At 41.7% G+C, this 26245-nt stretch overlaps 1 protein-coding gene across 2 annotated transcripts in view; it reads left to right on the top strand.

The window, feature by feature from the left end:
* cita (citron rho-interacting serine/threonine kinase a) overlaps positions 1 to 26245 on the top strand; it is a 44680-nt gene that overhangs the window by 8171 nt on the left and 10264 nt on the right. The window contains exons 10-36 of one of the 2 annotated variants that reach the window (XM_034135034.1): positions 158 to 347; positions 5365 to 5470; positions 5955 to 6098; positions 6258 to 6377; positions 7756 to 7926; positions 10458 to 10511; positions 10603 to 10656; positions 10949 to 11089; positions 11709 to 11834; positions 12505 to 12600; positions 12865 to 12981; positions 14173 to 14282; positions 15097 to 15271; positions 17387 to 17584; positions 17801 to 17854; positions 18380 to 18577; positions 19412 to 19605; positions 20094 to 20229; positions 20710 to 20814; positions 21014 to 21154; positions 21859 to 21966; positions 22362 to 22554; positions 22974 to 23135; positions 24608 to 24745; positions 25549 to 25729; positions 25818 to 25909; positions 26059 to 26163. In XM_034135034.1, coding sequence (XP_033990925.1) covers positions 158 to 347; positions 5365 to 5470; positions 5955 to 6098; positions 6258 to 6377; positions 7756 to 7926; positions 10458 to 10511; positions 10603 to 10656; positions 10949 to 11089; positions 11709 to 11834; positions 12505 to 12600; positions 12865 to 12981; positions 14173 to 14282; positions 15097 to 15271; positions 17387 to 17584; positions 17801 to 17854; positions 18380 to 18577; positions 19412 to 19605; positions 20094 to 20229; positions 20710 to 20814; positions 21014 to 21154; positions 21859 to 21966; positions 22362 to 22554; positions 22974 to 23135; positions 24608 to 24745; positions 25549 to 25729; positions 25818 to 25909; positions 26059 to 26163 — 3609 coding nt within the window. Of the gene's footprint in view, positions 1 to 157; positions 348 to 5364; positions 5471 to 5954; positions 6099 to 6257; positions 6378 to 7755; positions 7927 to 10457; positions 10512 to 10602; positions 10657 to 10948; positions 11090 to 11705; positions 11835 to 12504; positions 12601 to 12864; positions 12982 to 14172; positions 14283 to 15096; positions 15272 to 17386; positions 17585 to 17800; positions 17855 to 18379; positions 18578 to 19411; positions 19606 to 20093; positions 20230 to 20709; positions 20815 to 21013; positions 21155 to 21858; positions 21967 to 22361; positions 22555 to 22973; positions 23136 to 24607; positions 24746 to 25548; positions 25730 to 25817; positions 25910 to 26058; positions 26164 to 26245 lie in introns of both variants that reach the window. The other variant, XM_034135033.1, reaches the window with a different exon arrangement.

Raw genomic sequence — 26245 nt, 5'->3', positions numbered from 1 at the left:
AGGCTCCCACAGCTCTGCTCCGTTCCTCCTCCCTTCCTTTCTCTTCCCTTTCTCCTTGTTGTGTTTTATTTATTTTGTAAATTTTTTTTTTACCGCTCTGTTTGTCGCTGCTTCCTTTTTTCCTTGCCCTCTCTCACTCAATCCCTTTCTCCTGCAGTTCTCCCGCCTTTCGTTCCTGCGTTGCACGCTGAAGATGACACCTCTAATTTTGAGGAGCCGGAGCAGGCAGCCCCCCGGCCAGCCCCAGCAGCCCAGCAAGGAGCTCTGCCAGCGGGCTTCCAGGGCCAGGATCTGCCCTTTCTAGGCTGGTTCTTCAGCAGAGCGTTGACAACATTGGCCAAAACTGAGTAAGTGCTACATGTTTACTGGGCATTGTTTGGCTTATTTTCCAAAGACGACCCCCCTTTTTTCCTGTAGTCACGCAGAGACCCCCTGCATACACCTCTCTCACACACCTTTGTTGGTTAAAGACCCCACGCTACATTTGGCTGCTGCTCTGCCAATAGACCCCTCATTACCATGGCTCCAAATTCCAGGTAGCCTTGTGTCAGGTCATCTAGTGTGGTGCCCTGTGCAGTCGGTGTTGTGTCCCCATCATTAGTATTGTGCCCGTTGGGGCCAAAATGGGTTTGGCCATATGCTGTGTCAGACCAGGAACGAGGGAGGGGGGGAACCCCCTTTTTCTCCGCTGCGCTCCGTATCTGATTCCTGTTTTTGTGCTTTGTGAGTGCACATAGTTGTTCCAATACATACATACATCAATTGAGAGGACCCGAGGAACTGGCTTTATCTCGCCATCGGCACTGATTGGTATGCGGCTGAGTGTGTCAATGAGGTTTGCTGAGAGGTGGAACCCCAGACATCGGCACACTCCCACCCTCCTCGCTGCTGTTATTGAGCTTTCTCTGTTACTGTGCAGCATAATGGGCTCCTGACTTTTATAGCATGGGTTTGGGACTGCAATTATCCCTAATGTGTTTGGCTTCTTAACCTCTGATAATAACGCAAGAGGGTGGGTTTCATTGCTGTAGCCCCCATGGCAGTGCTCTAGCAGGTTAATGGTCCTGGAGACTGCGGATCAAGACAGCAGCAGCAACTGAAAGGAAATAAAAAGCATGAGCAGATGAGACAAGGAAAAGGATGAGAGCCCAGATTGGGGGAGAGTATCTATTTCTATGGTTACTACCGTGATGTTTTTTTTTTTTTTTTCAGTCCCCACCCCCATCTTTACCCGTCTCATCTCCTCCTCTTATTTTCTCCCTCTTCTAATGTCTCTGTCCCTTGCTGTTACACCATCAGTCATCTGTTCATGGGTTTTAACTGGAGCCAGTCGTTTGCTTTGCTGCATTTAATTAGGAGGAACTCAGAGCTCAGAGAAATGTGTCAAATGTGTGTGTGTGGGTGCATGCATATGCGTGTACACATTCTTCATTACAATGCCAAAAAGAAATAAACCAAGAGCCAGGCATAATGAAATGCTAATAGGAGTTCCCGCTATTCTTTTTTTCATTCTGTGTGAACTTGTCTGTCTGACTCCTCATTAGTCAAACTAAACAACAAAATCCCTCGCCTCAAATGTATAAGAAGCTATCTTGGGTTTAGTGTCAGAAAGTCCTTGAAAGGTGGCTTTTAGGCTCATTAGGTACCGAGCAGGACATCTTGACAACTACTGACCAGATTGCCATTCATGGTTACTGCCAGATGGCCATGATGTGGATATTCATTGTCCCCAGAGGATGTTTTCTTATCATTTAAGTGGCAAACTTACTTGTTTTTTTGTATCTCTCTAACGCCATATTTACAAAAATCTGCCGATGACATTCCTCATGTTCTTAATGGCTCTCTCAATTATTCTCTGGCACCACTGTTGAGCCCAAATTTCCCTTTTTGGAAGAAGGAAAAAAATATATCCATATTATGAGAATTGCTGAGTCCATTTTGTCATTTAATTGAAAAGCAAAAGGATAATTAAATCGGAAATATAGATGTTTCAGTCATAGATAATCAATCTAATTTTGAACAAAAACTGTTCTTTTTTAATCAATGTGCCACCATTTATGTGGATGTTCAATCAGTGTTAATGGTAAATGGAGTCAATTGAAGCAATGCATTCCCCACTGCGTGCTATATTGAAGTGAAAAAGCCGATTTCTCCTGCTTGTGGAGCCGTGCTGACGCTGCCTACATGTTCCAGGAGGTTTGTGAACGACTTCCTGACGCCTGTAGGCTTCCCGCCAGCCATATCCGTTTGCAAAACCGCAGCCTAGGGCCTCTCTGCGCTCAATTTCGCCCGTATATTCTGGCTGTGAATAACTTGTATCCTCGTCCAAAACATCCTCTGCATTCATATTTGGGGTGACCATTTTTCATCGTTCAAAACTTAGCTAGTTTGCAGCACAAGCTTAGAGAACAAGGAATTTAGCTTTTGAGTGGCATGAGAGCATGCACGTCCCCTGGCCACCAAGAGGCGGAGATTAGAGTAGAATAGAAAGCCATTATTGTCATTATACACAAATATAACAACAACTTCGATTTTGTAGTGTCGAAGTCCTTTCTCGCCAAATGACAGGTGTAGATGTAGATAGTGCAACTTTGTAGCTGTTAACTCAGTATCTCGTTCTATTGAGCCCACAATGAGGAATGTATTGCTTTGACTACATTTACTGTAAACACTGATTGGACATCCTCATCTCGGTGGCACATGTTTGTATTATATTTTTATGTCTGTTTATTTCATAGTCTTTTTAATTTTCACATTTTGTACAATGCCTTGTTTCCATGCTGCTGGGATGAATACATATCCAAAATTGGGATCAATAAAGTATATCTTATCTAGTCTTATTTTAAATGGCCCCTTGAGGTGAACTAAAAAACGTGCATGTTTTTTGCTCGGTCTGTTCATTATTGAATTCTTAAACATTGTTTTTTCTGTGTTTCATTAGTTATTATTAATGCTAGATTTAATTACAGTTAGTGCATTCCACTTTCTACACAAATGACTCCATTTGCCACCCTGCTTGTTTAAATTGGTCATGTGTGTTCATTTCCTTCAACATGTGCATGCCTGTGTGAATGTATGTGTTATTGGGTAAACAAAAATAATACAAACATAAGTGCTTCAACGCCTTTACCTTGCACACTTTCCCTAAGTCCCTGGCTCTCTTTGAATCCCTTCAATAATGCAGTCCGCACTGGCTCCCTATTTGTTCCCTCCACAGAACATAGACATGACAACTAACATATTCCTCCGCTGGCATATTCCTCCCTTGTCAAAACAATTATTTCCTATTTTGCCTACAAAATCTTAAGAACAGTAGAAATATTACCCATGCTTCTTGCAAACGTTATTAGTTCCAAATCTAAAGCATACGTGACAAGAAGCAGGAGAAAACAGTTGAAGGTGAAGAAGAAATCCCTCCATCTTCATCAACAGTTTCAATTCATCATGGCCGTTTTACAAAAGGACAAATGAATAAACATGCAGAAATCCCCCCGCTGCGGACGTTTAAATTGTCATATTATCCATACAGTAGCCCCCCAAGACGTTGCAACTAAGCACTGAAGAACTTTATGAATTTTTAATTTGCAACAGATTCAGTATGCTGAAGTACGCCTTCTCATTTAATCTATATTCCTGTGAAACAGACGTGTTTGTGGTGTGTGATGTGTGTGTGTGTGTGTGTGTGTGTGTGTGTGTGTGTGTGTGTGTGTGTGATGTGTGTGTGTGTGTGTGTGTGTGTGGTGTGTGTGTGTGTGTGTGTGTGTGTGTGTGTGTGTGTGTGTGTGTGTGTGTTGTGTGTGTGTGGTGTGTGTGGTGTGTGGTGTGTGTGTGTGTGTGTGTGTGTTGTGTGTGTGTGTGTGGTGTGTGGTGTGTGTGTGTGTGTGTGTGTGTGTGTGTGTGGTGTGTGTGTGTGTGTGTGTGTGTGTGTGTGTGTTGTGTGTGTGTGTGTGTGTGTGTGTGTGTGTGTGTGTGTGTGTGTGTGTGTGGTGTGTGGTGTGTGTGTGTGTGTGTGTGTGTGTGTGTGTGTGTCAGGGGGATGATCGTCAATGCAGAGGCGAAGGGAGCTGTTCTTGCTTCGTGATTATTTTTAACGCTGTGACTCAGTCTGAGTCAACTTTATTAAAGATCCCCTTGCTGTATTTCTGAACTCATTCATACAGACCCATTCATTTATTTAGAGGACTTCTATTCAGAGTTTCTCTTTTCTCTGGCCAAGGGAAGGGTGAACATTGAATGTGAGCTCCAAATTATTCCAAAAGAATGGACAAAAAATAGGACATCGTCTTACATAACCAAGGATATATATAAATATATATATAAATAAGTGCAATGGACACACTACAGCTCCCTACAGTCACATTATTTTGTCGGGCAAACTAAAATAATCCCAGGTCTACTATGCGGTTGTTTTTGTTTATGCAGTCTGTTTTGAACAATGAATGGATTATACTCTGCCCTTCCTCACTTCGAAAACACTCTGAATGTTATCCTCCTAATTGATTTCAGTAACTCTTTGTGTTATGACTAGGTGTTATTAATCGTCTGCTAAAGACGGCTATAGTCAATGCTTATTTTCATGCTCTGCGTCTGCTCATTTATGATGAGTGGGTGTTGTGTCTGCGTTTCAGCGAGCTAATTTCAGACACAATACAGGCTTCCTGGAACATGATGAGACTTTCACTTATCCTCATTCTGGTTAGCTGAAATGATTTGAGAATTTGTGATATAATGAATGCTCTCTCTACCAGGGGTGTAAATCCCACGTTTCATCACAAAAGGATATATCAATTATTTTAAAAACAATGCAGTATTTGCCATAAAGCCCGCCACCATTTCTTTCAATATAATTAGGGAAGCAATCCAGACGATATCTTAGGTGAGTAAATCACAATCAGTTATATTTAAATCAACTCTCAAAATAGGATTTGGCAATTTTATAAATGGGTTCTTCCAGGCATTTAAATGTTTATGTTGGTATTTAAAAATACCTATTATTGAATCTTAAAGATGATATATGTATCAATGTTTTCACTTTGCATCAATGATATTGGATTATTGAGCCTTTAATCAATGTAATGATGTATATCAAAACATCATTACACAATAGAAACAACATTCTGAAAAAGTGCATTTGTGTAAGCTTACATATTTGTAATTTTTTTCAATTTTATAAAACCCCTCTAGAGAGTCTGAGTCCTGAAGGATCTGTTAATGAATGTTCTGCAATGAAATCACTGTCAAGCGGCTAACACACACTACATGCTCATGTTTTAAGTGCTACGAAGCTGTAGCAGCTAGTATTTGTGTTTGTTTAGATTAGTTCTAAACATGTATACATGTTGTTGTTGTTGTTGTTGTTCTCAGGTCAGTGTCTGCAGGCCTCAACTCTCCTGCCAAGACCAACTCTATGGAAAAGAAGCTACATCTTAAAAGCAAAGAATTACAAGATACTCAAGACAAATGTCACAATGTGAGGATGTACTTCACGCCATTTTGTTCTCTTTTATACATGTTTTAGTCATTCATCACAAGCCTCAATGACAAATGAGTCATTCTTATTTTTAAATGTAAAATCAGCTTCATCAACCAAGACAGAAATGACTAAGTAAGACCACTGTTTGCAGACTGGAAACAGAGACATGTATTCTATCTATGTTTCCATATTGTAGGATTTATAATACTTATGTATACTTAATTATTAGATTAGGTTTTATAACCAGACGTCAGATGTTTATTCTGACTGAACACAGATCAACAGGCTTCTGGTGCTGCTGTAACATGCCAACTTATTCATGTTGTGTACAACATTACAAACCCATTTGAAGCATTATTGCTTTGGTGATCTAGCTATCTTTAGCTCTGAATTTGAGCACCTTCAAGGCAAAACCGCTTTAAGTTGTCGACCTTTAGAGTTTCACTGAAATGGTAACTGTGCTGTTCTCCGATGGATACAGATGGATCAGGAGATCTCCAGGTTTCAGCGTAAAATGACTGACCTGGAGTCAGTGCTCCACGAGAAGGATGTGGAGCTCAAGGCCTCCGAGACTCAAAGGGGCATCCTGGAGCAAGACCTCGCCACTTACATCACTGAGTGCAGTGTGAGTCATCATAACAACTGCGTCTGTGTGCAGAATCTGAATAAATGTTTAAACATGCACAAATTGGGTGTCCATGTCCTCCGCTCCTCAACAAAAATCTGTATTGATTTGTCCAAATGGCATCCTTGAGTTTATGTGGTGGCACATGTGTGTTTGCAGAGCCTGAAGCGGAGCTTGGAGGAGGCGCGTGTGGAGGTCTCCAGAGAGGATGACAAGGCCTTGCAGCTGCTGCACGACATCCGTGAACAGAGCAACAAGCTGCAGGAAATCAAAGAGCAAGTATGTCATTTTCATTCAAGAGATGCGCAGTCTCCTCCCTCTCATCACGATAATGATGTGGTGCATTTTAAGATTTTTTTTGTAACACTTCAAGGTATTTAAGCTAAAGAAAAGCAAACTGAACTGATTTCCTCCTTCATCCAAAACGCCTTCATATTATTTGAGAACACTCTTCTGCTTTCCGCAGTGTCTTCTTCACGCTGTTTTAGCTGATAAAGGAGTAGCAGGGAGATTAGACTCTTCTCAGTGTGTCCCTGTTGCAAGAGGGGCTTCCCCTCTGAGGACTCCCTCGTCCTCAACACCTCCATAAAGGTCATTCCTGCAGAACTGCATGCCTGCAAGCTACAAAGTTGCAGGAGACTTTGATCACTACTCAAGAGATTCGCTCAGCCTCCTCCCAGTGGAACCACACACAGTATTTAACATGTTTTAATCAACATTTAGGACTCAAATTACAATTGAAAAAAACACTCTGAGACCCATTGGAGTGGCCTGGTGTATCTTACTGCAGTGTCTACTGGTATACATTAAGTTACACATCACAAAGCTATGCGTTTACCAACATGTTTTCTCTGCAAACACTTTTGAAGATAAAACCGTTATTTTGATTTAGTGCAGAGTTGCCAACTGCAGTTTTTAAAGTTGTAATCATTGAGTTGTTTCCTATGATTTTGACACTTTTGGTGATAAATGGACATTGCTTTAGTGCACTGCGGTTCCTATAGATCACTGCACAATGAAACCGTGTCAGCAGATCTGTAAAGTGTATCTTGGTCTGGGTACCATTGGCAGGAATTGTTGCTCTTACTAAGCTCAGCTCCACTGTTCTAGTCGTTCTAAACAAACTCCCTCTGCTGTTGTATTTTGTCAAAATGTACACATAAAAACCTGCTCACTGTTTTTATGAAGAAGCCTAAATAGAACATTTATGTAAGAAAAACACACTGAATAAACTAGCTTGTCATTGGTATGTGCTAAAACAATGCTGAGTTCAATCGTTTTCTAATCAATTCATATTTGAAAATGTCACGGCTTAATACTTGACAAGTTTTTCTTTGTTGAGAAAGAAAATGTGTTTTCCCTAAAAAAATAAATAAAGATCTTCTCACTTAGATGCCAACTGACTTGGTTCAAGCTTGCAGAGAATGAGTGTGATCACAGCCTGAAGTCTTTGGGCAGGTTTCAAAACATTTATTATAGGGGTGTCACATTTCAATCAGCAGTCCTGTTCTGCACACAACATTGTATTGTATAAGAGATAGTAAGACGGTGATATGGTTGGTGAAACTTGACCGCAAATCTTAATGTTTACAGTCGGTTTCTGGATGGCTTTGTCTTCCACATTATTGACCCCGGTCTGCTGTGTGTGTGTGTGCAGGAGTACCATGCTCAGCTGGAGGAGATGCAGGTCACCATCCGGCAGCTGGAGGAGGACCTCTCCGCTGCCCGGCGCCGCAGCGACCTCTACGAATCTGAACTCAGAGACTCCCGGCAAACAAGTGAGGACCTCAAGAGGAAAGCTGTGGAGTACCAGCAGAGGATCCAGAAGGTATGTTTCACACCAGACATGTTTATACCTCATGTAATGCAAATGTGCATCAAGTAACATTAGGAGGGTCATGTTTTGTATCTAGTTTCTGAAACATAATTGAATATCATTATTGGTTGTTGGAAAAACCTGCCAGGTGCCAAGGAGGGTCACGGATAACAAACTTTACTCAAATCATTGAGATGCAAATCTAAAGTACACACTACTTTTGTTAGTTTCTCAGACTGTATGGTTGGAACATCTGTTACATTTAGTTATTTATAATTAACATAAGCCAGCAATGTATTCTATATAAACCTATAACAAGGGGTCACAACTGAGCATTCGTATAGTACACTACAATGAAGAAAAATACATAATAAAAGCTTTGAAAGTTTGACACTGAAAATAAGCTAGAATCTTAAACGTGCCAGCTCACAAAGACGAAGATTTTACGTTTTTTCTTTTTGTCCCATTTCTTTTTATAGTGTAGGACCATACCTATATAAGGCATATTTATACTTTTTTTTTTCAAAATACCAAACAGATCATGCATTTTAGCCATGCCTCATTTTGCTCAATTTGACATTTTCTAGCTCTGTTTTAGCAAGGGCTGATTATGTGAGAACAGCGCCATCTACAGGCCTGGCATATGTACTACAGCGTCTCCAGCGCTTTCGAACGGCAATGGCCGTGGCTGTCTCCTCCTGATTGGTGGAGTTGGCCCAATAGAGTGGCGAAGTCACGCCCATCTACTTCCGGTCCATGGGACCTTATTTCGGAAAAATTATGTCTTGAAGTCAATGGAGAGAGAAAACGTATCTTTCGATCCCGTTTGAATTGTGCCATGAATTACACATATGATGTTTGTCAATCTTAAAAAATAATTTCCATGTAAAAAAAGTCACAGTTTGTCGTAAAACTGTTGAAATATAAGACTATGAAAAATACGCAACTTGAAAGACTACAAATCCCAGAGTCGCGTAAGTGATGTCACTCATAACTGATGTCACAATTGTTTTCCTCCACTAAAATAGAGATAGCTAAGATAAGATAACGCCATATAGATAGAATCTATCTATATGGCGCTGGCTAAGATAAGATAACTTTAACAAGATGCCTGTGTGCTTAGTACCAGGTTGTTATCATACCAGCAATGGGTCTTGCTCGTTCTTTTGCTTCCCGTCTGATGAAAGGACCAGGAGTGGCTTGATCAAGTTAGCTACCTAGCTAGTAGCTAGCACGTTAGTTAGCATTACAGCCTTGTCATTTTTATTAGCCTTAACATGAAGTAACATTAAGTAACCCAAAATGTTAAACAGTAAGAGTAGTAGTCATATTTCGTGAACCCTTTGAATAGTACTGTCACACCGGTGTGATCATTCTATAATACACAATTTAAGCCCGGGGGAGAAATGCTAACGCTAACGCTAGCGATCTTCTCTACTTCATGCTATCTGCACAAATGGTTGACATTAAACATTAAAACGACCAGGCAGTTCAGAGAGAATCAAAGGAAGGCAGGCAGGCAGCTTTGCATGACATTCTTCAGGACGTGTTTCATTGTGGTGATAGTGAGGATAGTCAATCGTTTTGTTGACAAGACAGTAGTGACGGCCATCTTGGTGACGTGTGTTGTTGACCAGAGATGTAGTTCATTGAGCGTTTCACACAAACAAATGTGTTACTTCACAGTTTTACGACACATTTTTTTTTTTTTGACTTACAAAATTATCTTTTAAATTGACAAACATCATATGTGTAATTCGTGGCACAATTCAAACGGGATTGAAAGATAATCTTTCTCTCTCCATTGACTTCAATACATAATTTTTCAGAAATAAGGTCCCATGGAGGTCCACCGGAAGGGGAGGGACTTCGCCACTCTATAGCCGTAGCGCCACCGTCCTGACGTCAGGACAGTGTTCAAATCTGGATCAGTTTTTATCAGATCCGTTGCAGCCCCTTTTTTTGAGATTTGGGTATGGAGGAAAATAGAGAGGGTTGTGTTTTCTGACACTTGGTGAGTTCCCTGGAACATCGGGGACACATATTCATGTATAAAAGACGTACAAAAGTGCATTTTGCATGATAGGTCCCCTTTAAGTCTTCTCCTTGTCTCTGCTCCTTGGGCAAGCACACAATCAAACAAAGCATATATACGTATGATACTGTCCTTTCCTCTTATGGTTGTTTTGTAGTGTCATATAAAAGTCGATGCCATCAATCCAGCATTATCAAATAAAAAAATTGCAGGCCACTTAGTCTGACAGACTAATGGACTTTATTACCAAATATCTTTTTGAAAATGACATTATAGTATGTTTTTTGAAGCCTCAAAGATACACTTAAATATATGATATTCAGATTTCAGCTTAGAAATGAAAACATCTCTGACCCGGGGCCCTCTGCTGGAGTAATCACATCTCCCTTCTGGCCTCTTGGGGACTATAGGAAGGCTGCTGCGCTTGCCCGTTTTCCACAGAAACCACTATAGAGCAGATGGATTATTGTTCTCTATTGATCTCCACTGTATGCCAATTACGTTTCAGGCTAAAGAGCAGGGCAAAACTGACGTGGAGGAGCTTCTCTCCAAACTAGAGAAGGTAACCAATCAGGCTTGTCAGATTGATCTACATGCTCCCAGCTGTGGTTACAGTTCATGTTTTTAATGACTTCACTGTGCTTTGTTTCCAGACCAATTCTGAGCAGCAGGTGAACATCCAGGAGCTCCAGGACAAACTGTCCAAGGTAAATTCAATGCTGGCTTGGTTACTGTCTTATGTAATATTCAAGATGTTCAGATTTTCAGTAAGATAATGTGTTCTTTAAATGGGAATACATCCTTTTAGATTGTAATTTCTCCTGATCCTTTGTAAAGCAAAAGTATATATTCCATTCTGCAGCCTGCTGTAGCTTTCTGTTTATTCCCTCAAGAAGCATTTTTTCAATGTCTCGGAGGGTAGGATTTGCTGAAGCATATCAGGAGGTTTGTCTTGGGATGCACTAACAGCGTCTGACCTCCTGACCCCCCCCCCCCCAGGCGGTGAAAGCGAGCACAGAAGCCACGGAGCTGCTGCAGAACGTCCGGCAGGCCAAAGAGCGGCTGGAACGAGACCTGGAGCGCATGCGAGGCAAAACCGACTCTAGTGACACGTTAAAACGCCGCCTCAGAGAGACAGAGGTACCGGAGTGAACCCACAATCCTGAATCATGCAAAAGTGTTAAATAATGCTGCTTTGTTTGTTAACCCTCCTGTCGCGTTCGGGTCAAATCTGACCCATTTACTACTTTCATCAATCATAAATATTGTGTTTTACATTTGATTGCCTCAAGGCCTTATGATATCCTCAACAGTAAGCATTTGAACATATACAATTGCTGATCACCACTTTCTTTGAATTTTGATTGGTTGAGTCAACTTTGTAGCACCTATGGTGTTCCTGGTCAAAAAAGACCGCCATAGGAAATGAATGGGTAACCCTAGATTATGTGAATTTTGGAATACATTTGTATTATCTATTCTTTGTTTATTCACTGCAGTTATTAATGTAAACCAGTAGTCTGAGACATTGTTTACAGCTTTAAAAGGGTGTTGAAATAACATTTGGTGATGATTTATGGTTTTTGTGTTAATTTAAGAGCAGTTAAAACAGACTGATCAAATTTGACCAGGAACACCAAAGTAAGGGGGGAGAAACAATCACGACAGGAGGGTTAAATACTGTTTTCTGTCATTTAAAAGTCACTCTTGAGAAATGTGTGTGGTCGGCCTTATGTTATTCTATTTGGTGTGTAAGCAGGAGGGCAGGAAGACCCTGGAGAACCAGGTAAAGAGGCTGGAGATGGTGGAGCGGCGGGAGAATAAGCTGAAAGATGACATTCAGACCAAATCCCAGCAGATCCAGCAGATGGCTGAAAAGATCCTGGTGAGAGAACCACAGATAAGGCCTGCTAATACCCTGACCCATTCAACTCCTAATTCCCCCCCCTCCCATTCATCTTGCTCTCTCTCAGTCTACTCTTCATCAGTTATCTTAGCACACACAACACACACACTACAGTTTGAAGAGCTCTTTGCTAGAGGAGACCTGAGTGGATACCTTTTTACATACACATCATTTTACCGGTGTCATCATGAGCAGACACCGCACCAGCAGATTTTTGGAGTTCCAGCTTTTTGATGCAAGTTTCTTCACGTCTCTTCATTTTGATGTGTTTGATAAGAGAGTATAATTAATAGAAAAAAATACCTCTGTTAAGTAGATGTTGCCATTTTGTCTTTTGTAAATCCAGCGTTTTAGGCTACACAAAGCAGCACTGTGATAGGTTGTTTGTACTGCATTATTAACATGATGTTAAGATGATTTGTTTTTGTTGGTTCATTTTTGATTTATGGTCATCGTATTCGATGGGTTTTTATTCAGTAATAATTGGTCGCATAGCGCAAAATTCCCCCAAAAAGTAATTGCACTATCTATAAAACTCAACAAAGGGGAGAAATATATTGTGTTATTTTGCTTGAAAAAAGCTGCATTTAAATTTCCCTGTGAAAAACGATTCCATTGTTGAGCCTGTTTTGAATGCTGCTCCCTCCAGGAGCTGGAGGACAACCTGAGGGATGCTCAGTCCACAGCCCAGAGGATGGAAACCCAACTGGTGCAGAAGGAGAGGCTTTATGAGGACAAGATCAAGGTGAGCTACATTTATATTCTCCAGGCTCCTGAAACGTTGCATCTCTATAAGTGTTTTGTCAATCCTGCCACTTTAAATCATTGTTGTGGAGTCATATAAATCGGAGCTGTCAAACGCTTCACAGTGTGCTTTTGACACCACACTAATTACTGCTCCCATTCATAACTATGACAGTTTGAGAATTTGTTTTAGTCATTGCCTCAACGCAAAGCAAATGAAAGATATTTGTGTGCTTAATGGTTCTGCTGGTTCTGTCTGATGAAGGTTCTGGAGGCTCAGATGAAGGACGACCTGGCCGACAAAGAGAGCCTGGAGGCCCAAAAAGCCCAGCAGCAGGAGGAGTCCAGAGAGAACTGCAAGATGCTCAGTGAACAGAAAGCTGTAAGGAAACGCTACAGGCTTTTAAAAACAAATATATCCTCTTCAGTGTTTCCCACACCCTTAACCTATTTGGGTGGCCCATGCATCCACCCCCCCCCCCCCCCCCCCCCCCCTCAAATAAGAAAATACATGCGTGAGTTCATGGCTACTGTAGACAGCGTTCTTATTGCTCTGTGTTGCGTTGTTAATGAGTGAGACACACCGGAGTTGAGGATCTGTGGGGTTTATTCTCCCAAAAATATAATTGACAATTTAGGCATTTAGCAGACGCCTTATTCCAAAGCGACTTACAATGACAAGGGACATTCTCCCTGGAGTAACTGAGGGCTAAGTGCCTTACTCAAGGGCACACTAGTAGTGGTGTTCCAGGCGGGATTTGAACTCGCAACCTTCCGATCATCAGCCCACCACACTATCCATTAGACCACCACATTTTTTTTAATTTTAAATCAATTTATGCGAAACATTGCTCTTTGGCATTTACTGTACGTTCTGCTGAGGTGGGATTTAAAAAAAGACTACCTAAAAAAATATTTAAAGTTTTGCAATTGTTTTCACTTTGTAATGCCAAAGACTACTTTAGCGGTTCCTTTTGCAATAGTAGGAACAGCATCAATATAATTATGAATAATAATACATTTTATTTCTAGAGTGCTCTTCATGACACTTCAAATTCATAAAAACACCATTGAAAACAACACAAAATATCTAAAACATAACTGATGAAAAGGTGTTTTGAAAAGGTGAAGGAAATTGTTCCTCATTAATATTTTATTCAAGTCCAATTCAATTTCTTCTGGGATTCAAAAGCTAGACTTCACCAATGTGTATTGTGTTTCTTTACACAGTAATTTGTTATAGTGGCTGAAATGTATTGGAGAGTCAGATTATACTTCATGTTGCACTACAAAGCCTGAGCTCAAGTCTTAATCTGGTTAACGTGGTAGCATTGAGGCAGTTAAGGAGCTTTTAGAGACAGTCATCTGACGTTGAATGTAGAAGATTCAGGCAACACCTAATGGACTTAAACAGGATTTGACTGCAGTGCAAAATTCAGTTTCTCAAATTCAAAAAGTGCTGCTGACATATAGTGTATTTGTACCTGGATTCTTAGTAGCTTTGTTTCAATGGGAATATATATATATTCTATTATTTATATATTATTTTCTGTGTGTCTCCCTCTGCCTGCAGACCATTAATGCTATGGATTCTAAGATGAAGAACCTGGAGCAGCGCATCTCTGAGCTGTCAGAGGCTAACAAGCTGGCCGCTAACAGCAGCATCTACACCCAGAAGAATATGTGAGTTAACTAGACCTTCTGCCCACACTGTGCTTTCATGAGTGCCCCCCCCCCACCCACACACCGATTCTGTCTCCTCCGGCCTCCAACTGCTTCATTAGTGCACTCACTCACATCACTTTGCCTCATGCATTGTCTGTCTCCCATGTGTGTAAGTGGTGTGTCATCGCTGAGGTTAAAGAGACTGTAATCAACATTTAATAATAACAAACTCAAATGATGACATGAAAACACTCTTGAGAACTCGAGTGGGGTCTCTTGTAGTGATGAACCCAAACAGAATCAGATGAATCTGCAGCGTTGGCTTGCAGCTCAATGTTTAGCTGTCCAGCCAACAAGTTTACCATTTCGATTCACTAGTGCCAATCTAATAGTGATGTTGGAGCTTCGGCCGGAGAATTCACAAGACATGTCACGGGCCACGGTTTGACCACACTGTTGAGATGCCACAATCAATTCTGAAGAACTCTTCTGTAGCTCCAGGTTTTAACTAGTTCGGAGTGTAATAATCAACAAGCTGGCAACAACAATGCGCCCAGCTGCCCCTCCTTAAGAGAGATAGCAGCAATACCCAAGGCCGTAGAATATGCCATGGGAAAAGAGACAGTAAAGAGAGAAAACGATGAACTGGGTCGAAGGTTGAATACCTAAGCAAATAATTCCCTAACATCACCTGAATGAACTACTGTTTACTGAATTAGCTACTGTACATCCATTGACATGTATGTGTTAAATAAATGCTATAAAACTATGTATTTGAAAGACATCTGCTTCCAAACAGACAATGAAATTGGCATATTGTGTATATTGTCAGGAAAGCCCAGGAGGAGATGATCTCAGAGCTTCGGCAGCAAAAGTTCTATTTGGAGTCTCAGGCAGGCAAGCTGGAGGCCCAAAACGCCAAACTGGAGGAGCACCTGGACAAGATGAGTCAGCAGGAGCAGACCAAGAGGACGCGGCTGCTGGAGCTGGAGAGCCGGCTGCGGGAGGTGAGGCAACAGGAAGCAGAGATACCAGGCAAAATCCGCTAGATTAAGTCATTCACTTTAACAAGCACACCGTGTACATCATTACAATCCACAAAAGGAATTAAGGCAGCTGATCAGCTAGCGAGCTCAGATCCCTTTCAGATAAATGGCTAATTAAATACTGTAGGTCTGTAATGGCACCGTGCTAAATAGCCATTGGGCCTAAGCTGTATCTGCTGGTCCAGTGCAGCCAACAACATCCTTCAGTTGTTATCTCTGGAACACTGTAATGTAGTCTGTTTGACACAATTAAAATACAGAGGAAAAAATACAAGTTTATATGACATTATCAGGGACAAAATTCGGGGTGTATTTCAAGGTCCAAAGCGAGAGACACAGCCAAACCCAACATCCACTTACAGATATCTATATTTGCTCTTTTAAATGCACCACAAAATCCCTTATGTAGCTGTATGTACATCCAATACAAACCAAATTCGATTCAAGGAGTTTTTAAGTAATTGAGAACAACACCCCCCACCCCCCTCCTTCCTCCCGTGAAAGCTCCCAGCCCCCCCGCTGTGCTGTCTGTCGATGTTGGCGGCGGACAACCTGCTGACTGAATGTCATAACTCTACCTCCACACACTCTTCCCCACTGGGACAGGAAACACAGATTATCACTAATGGCTGGTCTTTCTGCACTCCTACACACACACACACACCCTGTTCTCTCTCTCCTACACACACATACCCTGTTCTCTCTCTCCTTCACACACCCTGTTCTCTCTCTCCTTCACACACACCCTGTTCTCTCTCTCCTACACACACATACCCTGTTCTCTCTCTCCTACACACACATACCCTGTTCTCTCTCTCCTACACACACACCCTGTTCTCTCTCTCCTTCACACACCCTGTTCTCTCTCTCCTACACACACACCCTGTTCTCTCTCTCCTACACACACATACCCTGTTCTCTCTCTCCTTCACACACCCTGTTCTCTCTCTCCTACACACACACCCTGTTCTCTCTCTCCTACACACACATACCCTGTTCTCTCTCTCCTTCACACACCCTGTTCTCTCTCTCCTACACACACACACCCTGTTCTCTCTCTCCTACACACACACCCTGTTCTCTCTCTCCTACACACACCCTGTTCTCTCTCTCCTACACATACCCTGTTCTCTCTCTCCTTCACACATATATGTACTTTCAGATAAGACTCACCGTTCTATCTCTGTACGAGTCGGACACATACGGAGAAGATAAATTCACCCTAGTGTCCACATTATATTTTGTTTAAGCACTCCTCACAAGCACGGAGTGCGCATGTGTTCTTTAAAAAAGTTGGGAAAGGTCCCAAATGATTCTATTTTTAGGTTTAACCAACTATGACAGTAGGGCTGCAACAAACGACTAATTTGATAATCGATTAATGAAACGATTAATCGATTATTCGGATCGTTAAGGTTTTAACTGTACTACTACTTTTATCGATACTGCTCATCGATCCGGTCTTTTAACGATAGTCTTAACGGTTCTTTTGAAAAGAAATAAGGTAAACTAACTAAACAAATTGTGAACAAAATTAACATTGCTTTTTATTTAGGTGTGTATTTTGTAAATTGTGTAACTTGCTGCTGTTAAATACCAACCACCTATGTGCTAGATGTGCAATATATATAGATGCCATTAATAACTGTGTAATATATACCTGGCTGCTAAATCCTAAGAACTGTTACAGGATGTGTATTTTTTTAAATTATGTAACTTTTAATTTTTTATTATATTTGTTATTATATCATAACTTAGTACTTTTTTTTAATGCATGTCACATATTTAACATATGTAACATTAAGCTGTCTGTGGCTCTTTTTCCTGCTGTAACTACGTATATTTCCCCTCCGTGGGACTAATAAAGGGATTCTGATTCTGATTCTGATACATGTGTGTAAAGAGACAGATGAAATGATTTGATTCAGTCATTCTTGTTGATTATAAACAGGTTGGTTATTACCATCTCATACGCAGGTTAACAAATGCCAAAAATGTCATGCAAATACAATCTGTCTCTCGTCTGATTTATACTGTCATACACACAGCATTCATCCTAGTCCTGTTTCTTTGTAGATGGGCCTGGAACATGAGGAAGAGAAGATGGAGATCAAGAGACAGGTTTCCGACCTGACCCTCTCCCTGCAGGAGCGCGAGTCCCAGATCAGCAGCCTGCAGGCGGCTCGTCACGCCCTGGAGAGCCAGCTGCAGCAGGCCAAGACGGAGCTGGAGGACACCACCGCTGAGGCTGAGGAGGAGATCACCGCCCTCAGGGTGAGACACACACACAATCACAGACGTGTGCAATCAGAGGCACTCATAGAAACACAGGGGCACATACATTTAGTGCAAACCATTTCCCATGTAGGCAATCTGGAAAGCTACATTTTTCAGACCATTTTAAATAATGCTGTAAGCTAAATATCACTTTTCATCATTTTATGAAGAAGTCTGAAAAAAAAAATGTTGTTCTCCATTTGTTTCTCCCAGAATCACAGAGATGAAATTCAGCGCAAGTTTGAGGCCTTGAGAGAAAGCTGCTCGGTAAGTGCTACTGTAACCTTTTGTCTCCGCTTTCAGCAGCAGAACGATTTTGAAGAGGTTACACAAGGCTTTTTTGAATACACGGTGATTAATGTTCATTAGCAACGAAGTCTACTGAATCTTTGGAAGCACACATTCTCCCAACATCTTTTACTCGTAAATATTTCATGTAACTATAGAGATGACATGAACAACAAGTAGATGAACAATATTCATGTAGAAGTTTATCCAATAACATCTTTCAACCTTTAACTAAAATATCTTTGAGTTATTTTTTGATTTTCAACTCACTCAAAGCTTGCTTGAACACAATTATTTTACTGACGGGATTTTCTGTATCAGTGTACTTCTTCAGTATCGTGACGACATGACTAATTATTGGTGTAAAAGTGTACACTTTCAGTAGCTAAGCTCTGCTGCTACTCAATTGCTTCTTCCTCCTTGGACATTCTGGCCAGAATATGAAAAATATCCATTAATGACCATAAGTAATGCTTGCATCTCTTCCTGTTTGTGTTGCCGCAGGTGATCACTGAACTGGAGGAGCAGCTCACGCAGCTGAGTCAGGAGAACGCAGAGTTGAACCGCCAGAACTTCTACCTGTCCAAACAGCTGGATGAGGCGTCAGATGAGAGGGAGGACCAGATGCAGCTCAGCCAGGAGGTGGACCGGCTCAGGAGGGAGGTGGCTGACCGTGAGATGCACCTCAACAACCAGAAACAGGTAACACACACACACACATTATCCGTACCTCACATTGGTAGATATTGTGTAAAGTGTGTTCAACCCTAATCATCCTCATGTTCCAGACCAGTGATGCAATGCATTATTTCACAATTTTCATGGCTTAGTTGAATACTCGATTCTAATTGGTCAATTCAGAACACGTGACACGTTGTTAATCCAGAACAGACAGACCGCTGTCAAGGACTTATTGACCGTTGTTAAGGACGCTCACATCTGCACAAACAAGTTCGGTCGATTTAACTGTATACAGTTTGGCTGAAAGTTTGCTTTTCAAACCGACAAGACAAGAGGGACAAGAAAACAGAGTAGAAGTAACGGGGCAGAAACCCTCCTTTTTACGCAGCGGTCCAGACATAGACATCAAACGGCAAAACATATTCAGTTGCCAGATACTTTCCAAGCTTTGACATAATGAATTGTGCTACTTTTAAAGCAAGCAACGATGTTTTCAAATCTGTAATCAAAAAGGTCCGCAAAAACGCTATCGAAGCAGTTCCTGCCGTTGCTACATAGTTCAAACAATAACAACGGACTATTTTTCTTAGCGGATGCATGTCATTTAAAATAAATAATAGCCTACTATTTTTTAAATCAATAAAAACATTTTCTAAATCTATAAAAGCATTTCAATTCATATTGGGAGTCATATCGTTACTTTGTTGAGAATGTGGCCATGTAATAAGCGGGATAATGTGCAGCGACTTGGTCATTACGGGGAAAAGAACACCCTTTTCCCCGTAACAAACAAACAATCGTGCCAAATAGCTGTGAAACATGTTCTTAACAGTTTTTGCTCGTTTTATTTCCCAGAACATTGAAACACTGAAGACCACATGCAGCATGCTGGAGGAGCAGGTGGTGGAGCTGGAGTCCCTAAATGACGAGTTGCTGGAGAAGGAGAGGCAGTGGGAGGCTTGGAGAGGAGCCCTGGAGGACGAGAAGAGCCAGGCCGAGAGACGCACCAGAGACCTGCAGAGACTGTTTGACAACGAGAAGCAGAATAGGTGACATACAAGCACAAACATGTTTGAGAAAGAATGGTTGAGAAACAAACAGACGTGCAATCACCGCTAAATGCACTTTAACTCAGGGGTATCTCCTCTTGCACTTTAGGTATCTCTTGTATCTTCCCTTGCACTTTATATGTCGTTGCTGCTATATTGTATTACCATGTCATAAATACTTGTGTATGCTGCTCTTGCTCTTTTGCACTTTTTGCATATCATGTATTTTGTTTTTGCTACTTTTTGTAAAATGTAAACTTCTTAAATGTTTTATGTGAGGGACTGCGGATGGAAATGAGCTCAAAGCTAAATCTGGCACTGTTACGCTTGACACATTTGAATGTTTTAAGTGTTCATTACTGTGCATTGTCCCTGCTAAATAAAAGATTAAATGAAATGAAATGATAACACGGTGTCATTTCACATTAGAATGACTATCATTGTATGTATAAATGCTTTCGTAAGAACTGTTTTTGTGCGGTTCACAGGCTGCGTGCAGACCAGCGCAGCACTGAATCTCGCCAGGCAGTGGAGCTGGCAGTCAAAGAGCACAACGCCGAGATAGTGGCCTTACAGCAGGCCCTGAAGGAGCAGAGACTGAAGGCTGAGAGTCTGTCTGATACTGTGAGTCACAAGTGTTCATGTGTCACACTTATGATCTTACCCCATCTTGAGTCCTCTTAGTGAAAAAAAAAAGTGTTTAGGCCCTGGGAAGAGTGCTCTGTAAATATAATGTTTTGTTATTATTGTAATTCAAATCCACATTTGTCCGGCAGTGGCTCAGTCAGCCAGTAGGGTTGCCGGTTCAAGTCCCCGACCAGACCTAAAATATGGAGTGTGGACTGCTACTTGGAGAGCTCCCAGTTCACCTCCTGCCCTGCCGTGGTGCCCTTGAGCAAGGCACCGGACACTCCCCTTCCCCCCCCTCCCTCCCATTGCTCCCCGGGCGCTGTACAATAGCTGCCCACTGCTCCTCGTACTAGACTCCTAGCACTAGGATGGGTTAAATGCAGAGAACACATTTCACTTTGTGTGCTGTGTGCTCTGCATGTGTGACCATTAAAGAGGGTTTCATCCCTCTGATTCTATTCTATACATTCTCAGCTCAACGATCTGGAGAAGAAGCACGCCATGCTGGAGATGAACGCCCGAGGCTTACAGCAGAAACTGGAGACGGAGAGAGAACTGAAACAGAGACTGATGGAAGAGGTAGGGAGAGAAATGCAACCAAATAAACACAGTCAAACAAACTCCATTGACTTACATGTTTTATTCCCTGTAACTCGCACATTCAACGACATAAAACCAAGAAGACCATTGTAACTTATTCGAATGGAATACACTTTGAGATAACCTTTGTGGCTGATTTTACGTCTGATTTCTTCTCTGTCTGCTCGTGTCTCCTCAGCAAGGGAAGCTTCAGCAGCAGATGGACCTCCAGAAGAGCCACATCTTCCGTCTGACCCAAGGCCTGCAGGACGCCCTGGACCAGACCGACATGCTCAAGACTGAGAGGACCGATCTGGAGTACCAGCTGGAGAATATACAGGTGCTTAATCAGGGTGTCCGCGGGGTCTTAAAAAGTATTACAAGTTGATAAATCAATTTAGCGAAAAAGTATTAAACAGCATTTTCAAGGTATTACATTTTGTAGCTTGTTTTCAATAAGTATATAAATTGTCCAAAGAGGTTGTATTCTACAGTCTGCCTGAATGTAATCATTGCGTAGGTGTGTAGTGTGATTCTGTGTAGTTTATTTATGGCATCCCGTTGGATTTGACGTCATCTGAACAGGACATCGCACGCTCACTGCTTGATAGCGCGCGAAGCTCCGTTTACGCCGGTTGTTAAACAACCTCGTTATGGGGAAATGCAAGTTTGCGTCCAAATGGTTGGAAGATAAGGAGGAAGGACAATCAATACTGTATATAGTAAATGTGAGGTAAAGTGTGTCGCCAATGTAACCGGTTAAAACTCGAAGTGGCGATGAGGTCTTAAAATGTATGGAAAGGGTCTTAAAAAAGGTCTTAAAAGGTATTACATTTGACTTCAGGATTAATGCATACCTTTTGCAATCTGACGAAATAAAGTGTCCTCTAGATGTTAGAATAGTGCGACTGATGTTGGCAAGTAACACAGCATCTCAGAGGGACCCGCAGGATAAAGGGAACCCTACTTCATGTGTCTCAAAGGGAATCCATTTCAAGTTCTCTTCAAAGGTATTTCATTCTCTGCTCGGTTTCCTCCCTGCAGGCTGTCTACTCGCACGAGAAGGTGAAGATGGAGGGGACCATCTCCCAGCAGACCAAGCTCATAGACTTTCTCCAGGCCAAGATGGACCAGCCCACCAAGAAAAAGAAGGTCTGAGAACACATTTTCTAATATGAGAGTTATACTATTTGTAGATTTAGATTACAGCGGTTGCGGCTTAGGATTTTTGCCGACTCGTGTTATTGCAACATTTCTAATAACACCAGACGGATTGAGGCATTTTAAGAAGGCTAATGATGATCCCAGAAAAAATGTGGTGCCAGATATTTAAATTGAAGATTTTGTTTCAAGGTTTTTCTTTTTTTTCTTTTTGATATCATAAAATATTAATTAAAACAGAGATTCAAAGAAGCTTCATATGAAAACCTGAAGTTTTGAATGTAAAAAAACATATTGGATTGATAAACACTATTATATCTTAACATTTAAAAATGTATATATTGTATGTTTCATGCAAAGCATTACTGACCTCCCTCTCTGAGTAGGGTATATTCGGGCGGCGGCGGGAGGATGTTGGCACGACGACCAACGGGGCTCTGACTCCACAGGCCCAGCCGGCTGTTCCCATGCAGTACGGGGACATGAAGCTGGCTCTGGATAAGGAGCGCTCGAGATGCGCTGATCTGGAAGAGGCTCTGCAGAAGATGAGGATCGAGCTGCGATGCCTCAGAGAAGAGGGTGGGTCCCAGAGTTTAAGCTGCCTTCACATGATAAGAAGCTCTCTGCTCCAGAGGGAAAACAGCGGCAGAGCAGAGGGGTTTACCACTGATCATGTAGAGGCGACTTTAGCCACCTACTACAAAAGACATGGAGCAGGAATGATATCTTATTGCATCCCCCAGCAGACGATACTCTTTAGCTCACCCTGTTTTATCAGCTCAGGAAATTCTGTATTGCACCTCCTCCCTTATCTCATGCCGGCCATCTTTTAACATTGTTGCCATGGCATCATCTCGCTCCATTATGTACACCTGCCAGGTCCTAAGAGATTCATTTCAGAATCTATTTTTTATAATGGTGCCAGAAAATGTTTCATCTAAATGGCTATTACTAGTCTAATATTAGGTTGTTGTTGTTGTTGTTTGTCTGTAACACAGCGGCTCATTTCAAAGCCCAGGAACATGCGGCTCCCTCCACACCAGCGCAGGCTCGACATCAAATCCTCATGTCAGCCATCGTCAAATCCCCGGAGCATCAACCCAACCCCAGCAGCCTGCTCAACCCCTCCACCCGCAGCAAGGAGACCGCCACACCCGAAGGTTAGTCACACACACACACACACACACACACACACACACACACACACACACACACACACACACACACACACACACACACACACACACACACACACACACACACACACACACACACACACACACACACACACACACACACACACACACACACACACAGGTAAAGTTGCCCCCAGCTAATCAGCCTGAATTTAAACCTAGGATATCATGTTTTAAAGTTGTACAGTGTCCCCCATAAGAGTGTTCACCCTAATGTCGTCAGTGTCGGCCCAAAAAAAAAACCCTCTCTGTTCCCTTATTTTGTCTATGTGGTGTGATCATGTGTGTTTTTTCTATGGTCTGTATCACAAAGCAGGATTACAAAGTTGAATAAAGTTGGATAACTGTGTTCAGTTAAACCTGGAGCTCAACATGGACTGAAGTAAAACAAACTCAGTTTTATTCAGTCATGTGCATTTATCCAGCTAACATTGTAACCCTGCTTGGACCTGTCTCACAAAGTAAGAAGAGTTGTGGATTAGTCAGGTAACATCGGATTTAATCCAGGCTTTCCACTATCGCAAAGCTAAATTAGCCTTTTTATGGGGATTATCACCATGGAAACTGAAACGCTTTACATATCATAGCTGCGTGGCAGGTTGTATAGACGTTTTCATATAATCCTCTGAACGCATCTGTTAAAAAAAGGATAAACCAATGACAAAAATACTGCATTTACTGGAGAGTGAAAATCTTTATAGGCCAAATGAATTTCTTAGTACCACAGCGTGTTCAGTTCTATTACCCATAGATAGACCATGATGTGTGCTTTATCAGACACACATGTTGGGAGCCTGGCTCAGATAACCCTTCTTTGTGATTCAGGTTCCTTACTGTCCGTGTGCCTTTGCTTTCACGTAGCTATTGTTAGACTGCTCTCTCCTTTCTGTCTCTTTCCACTTGCTCCTCACAGAAAAGAGGAGGGTCACCTTTGAAAGTAAGTTAGCAGTCACCACAGTGTGTCCCCTCACGTGCATGAGCTCATCTCCATGCACGTTATCCTTCTCATATCATACTGTGTGTCTGTCATATTGTCCCGTTGTCAAGCTACCTGTAACTTGACCTTAGACTTTATTCTTAAAGGTCAAGTTTGATGTATTCCTCTTTAACTTCCAGCATCATTCCCCGAGTCTTGATCTCAATAGTATTTGGTTACAACTGGAGAAACATTTAAATGCATCCCATGGTCATTGGCATGCATAATCTGATTCTGACTCATTTAATAATTACTGAACATTGATATGCACAACACCTGAAATTATACATTATTTATTCATTATTCAAATTGCCCCATGCTGCTTGAAAAATAAGAATCTCATGGACTTGTTGCTGACTTCTGAAGTGATTTAAGCACTTGAGAAATATCCTGGCGACTTGTTTCTCTTTCACTGACTCCTATCACTGCTCATTTCTCCTTCTGCTTTTTACATTTGCAGAGTTTGGCCGACGCGTGAAAGAGAGAATGCACCACAACATCCCACACCGGTTCACCGTGGGCCTCAACATGAGAGCTGCCAAGTGCACCGTCTGCCTGGACACCGTTCACTTCGGACGGCAGGCTGCCACTTGTCTAGGTTTGTTTCCTTGCACTGTAGCTGGCAGCACTGAATACCAAGATATTTCAGAGGACAAATGATCTTTGAGAGGGAACATTCTGATAGTTAAAGTGGGGCTGTATGAGGTACTTATCCATAGTCAGTGACTAACGCACAGAGGGATATTTTCACCACGTTATCTTGTGGTCAGACGGCCTTTCTGAAAAGGAATTGAAGCCGTTATCAGAATCAGAATCCCTTTATTAGTCCCACGGAGGGGACATTTGCGTAGTTACAGCAGGAAAGAGCCACAGACAGATTAATGTTACATATGTTAAATATGTGACATGCATTAAAAAAAAGTACTAAGTTATGATATAATACAAAATAAATAAAATAAAAAAGAAGTTACATAATTAAAAAAAAATAAAATAAAAAATACACATCCTGTAACAGTTCTTAGGATTTAGCAGCCAGGTATGTATTACACAGTTATTAACGGCATCTATATATATTGCACATCTAGCACATATTGCACATAGGTGGTTGGTATTTAACAGCAGCAAGTTACACAATTTACAAAATACAAAATACACACCTTGTAACAGTTCTAAGGATTTAGCAGCCAGGTTTTTTATCTATGCATTATTCAAAGCAACCAGACTTCCTTTGACAAAAACATTCTTACTGTAAGTCACACAATTACAGCAGCGGTACACCAGAAAACTTCCCTACAAACCCTATTCAAAACCTCTCAACTATCCTTTCACCATTGTAATATGAACTCCATCAATGTATTTTTTAAGAAACACTAATAATCGTTTTTATCCCCCCCTCTCTAGAATGTAACATCCTGTGTCACCCTAAATGCTCCCCATGTCTCCCGGCCACCTGCGGTCTGCCGGCTGAGTATGCCACTCACTTCTCAGAGGCGCTGTGCCGGGAAAAGGCCAACTCTCCTGCACTGCAGGTCAAAGAGGCCAGTGGCCATGTTCGCTTGGAGGGATGGATGAAGCAGCCCAGGTACCTTTTATCCCTCAGTCCTTTACTACAATACTGGCCATCAAACATATGTTTCTTTACAGTAGGGTGCTTGTGTTTGCTCACACAGAAATGGAAAGCGTGGTCAGCAGGGCTGGGAGAGGAAATACGTTGTGCTTGATGGAACTAAAATATCTATTTATGAAACTGAGCCCAGAGAAGGTCAGTACTTCACTTGAAATGGCTATTAAAGCTATCATTGCTATTATTCTGCCATTTCTTTATTAGACAGATTATAATGATCTTTATTTTCCCATGTAGATCTATACAGCAATATCCAATAAAAACATCATGTGTTGTTTTTCTTCTAGACTACATCACAGTGGAGGAGGAGTTTGAGCTGTGTCTGCCTGACGGAGAGGTGACGGTTCATGGAGCTGTCGGAGCCTCCGAGCTCATCAACACTGCCAAGTCAGGTACTCCATCAATAACCTCCTAATCCTGCTGCACTCAGCCTTTTGCATGGTTTACGTGTATCATCCTCTCCCAAAATGTTAT

This window comes from Trematomus bernacchii, unplaced genomic scaffold (assembly GCF_902827165.1).
Source record: "Trematomus bernacchii unplaced genomic scaffold, fTreBer1.1, whole genome shotgun sequence".
Lineage (NCBI taxonomy): Eukaryota > Metazoa > Chordata > Actinopteri > Perciformes > Nototheniidae > Trematomus > Trematomus bernacchii.
This window is presented reverse-complemented; position numbering and strand designations above follow the sequence as displayed.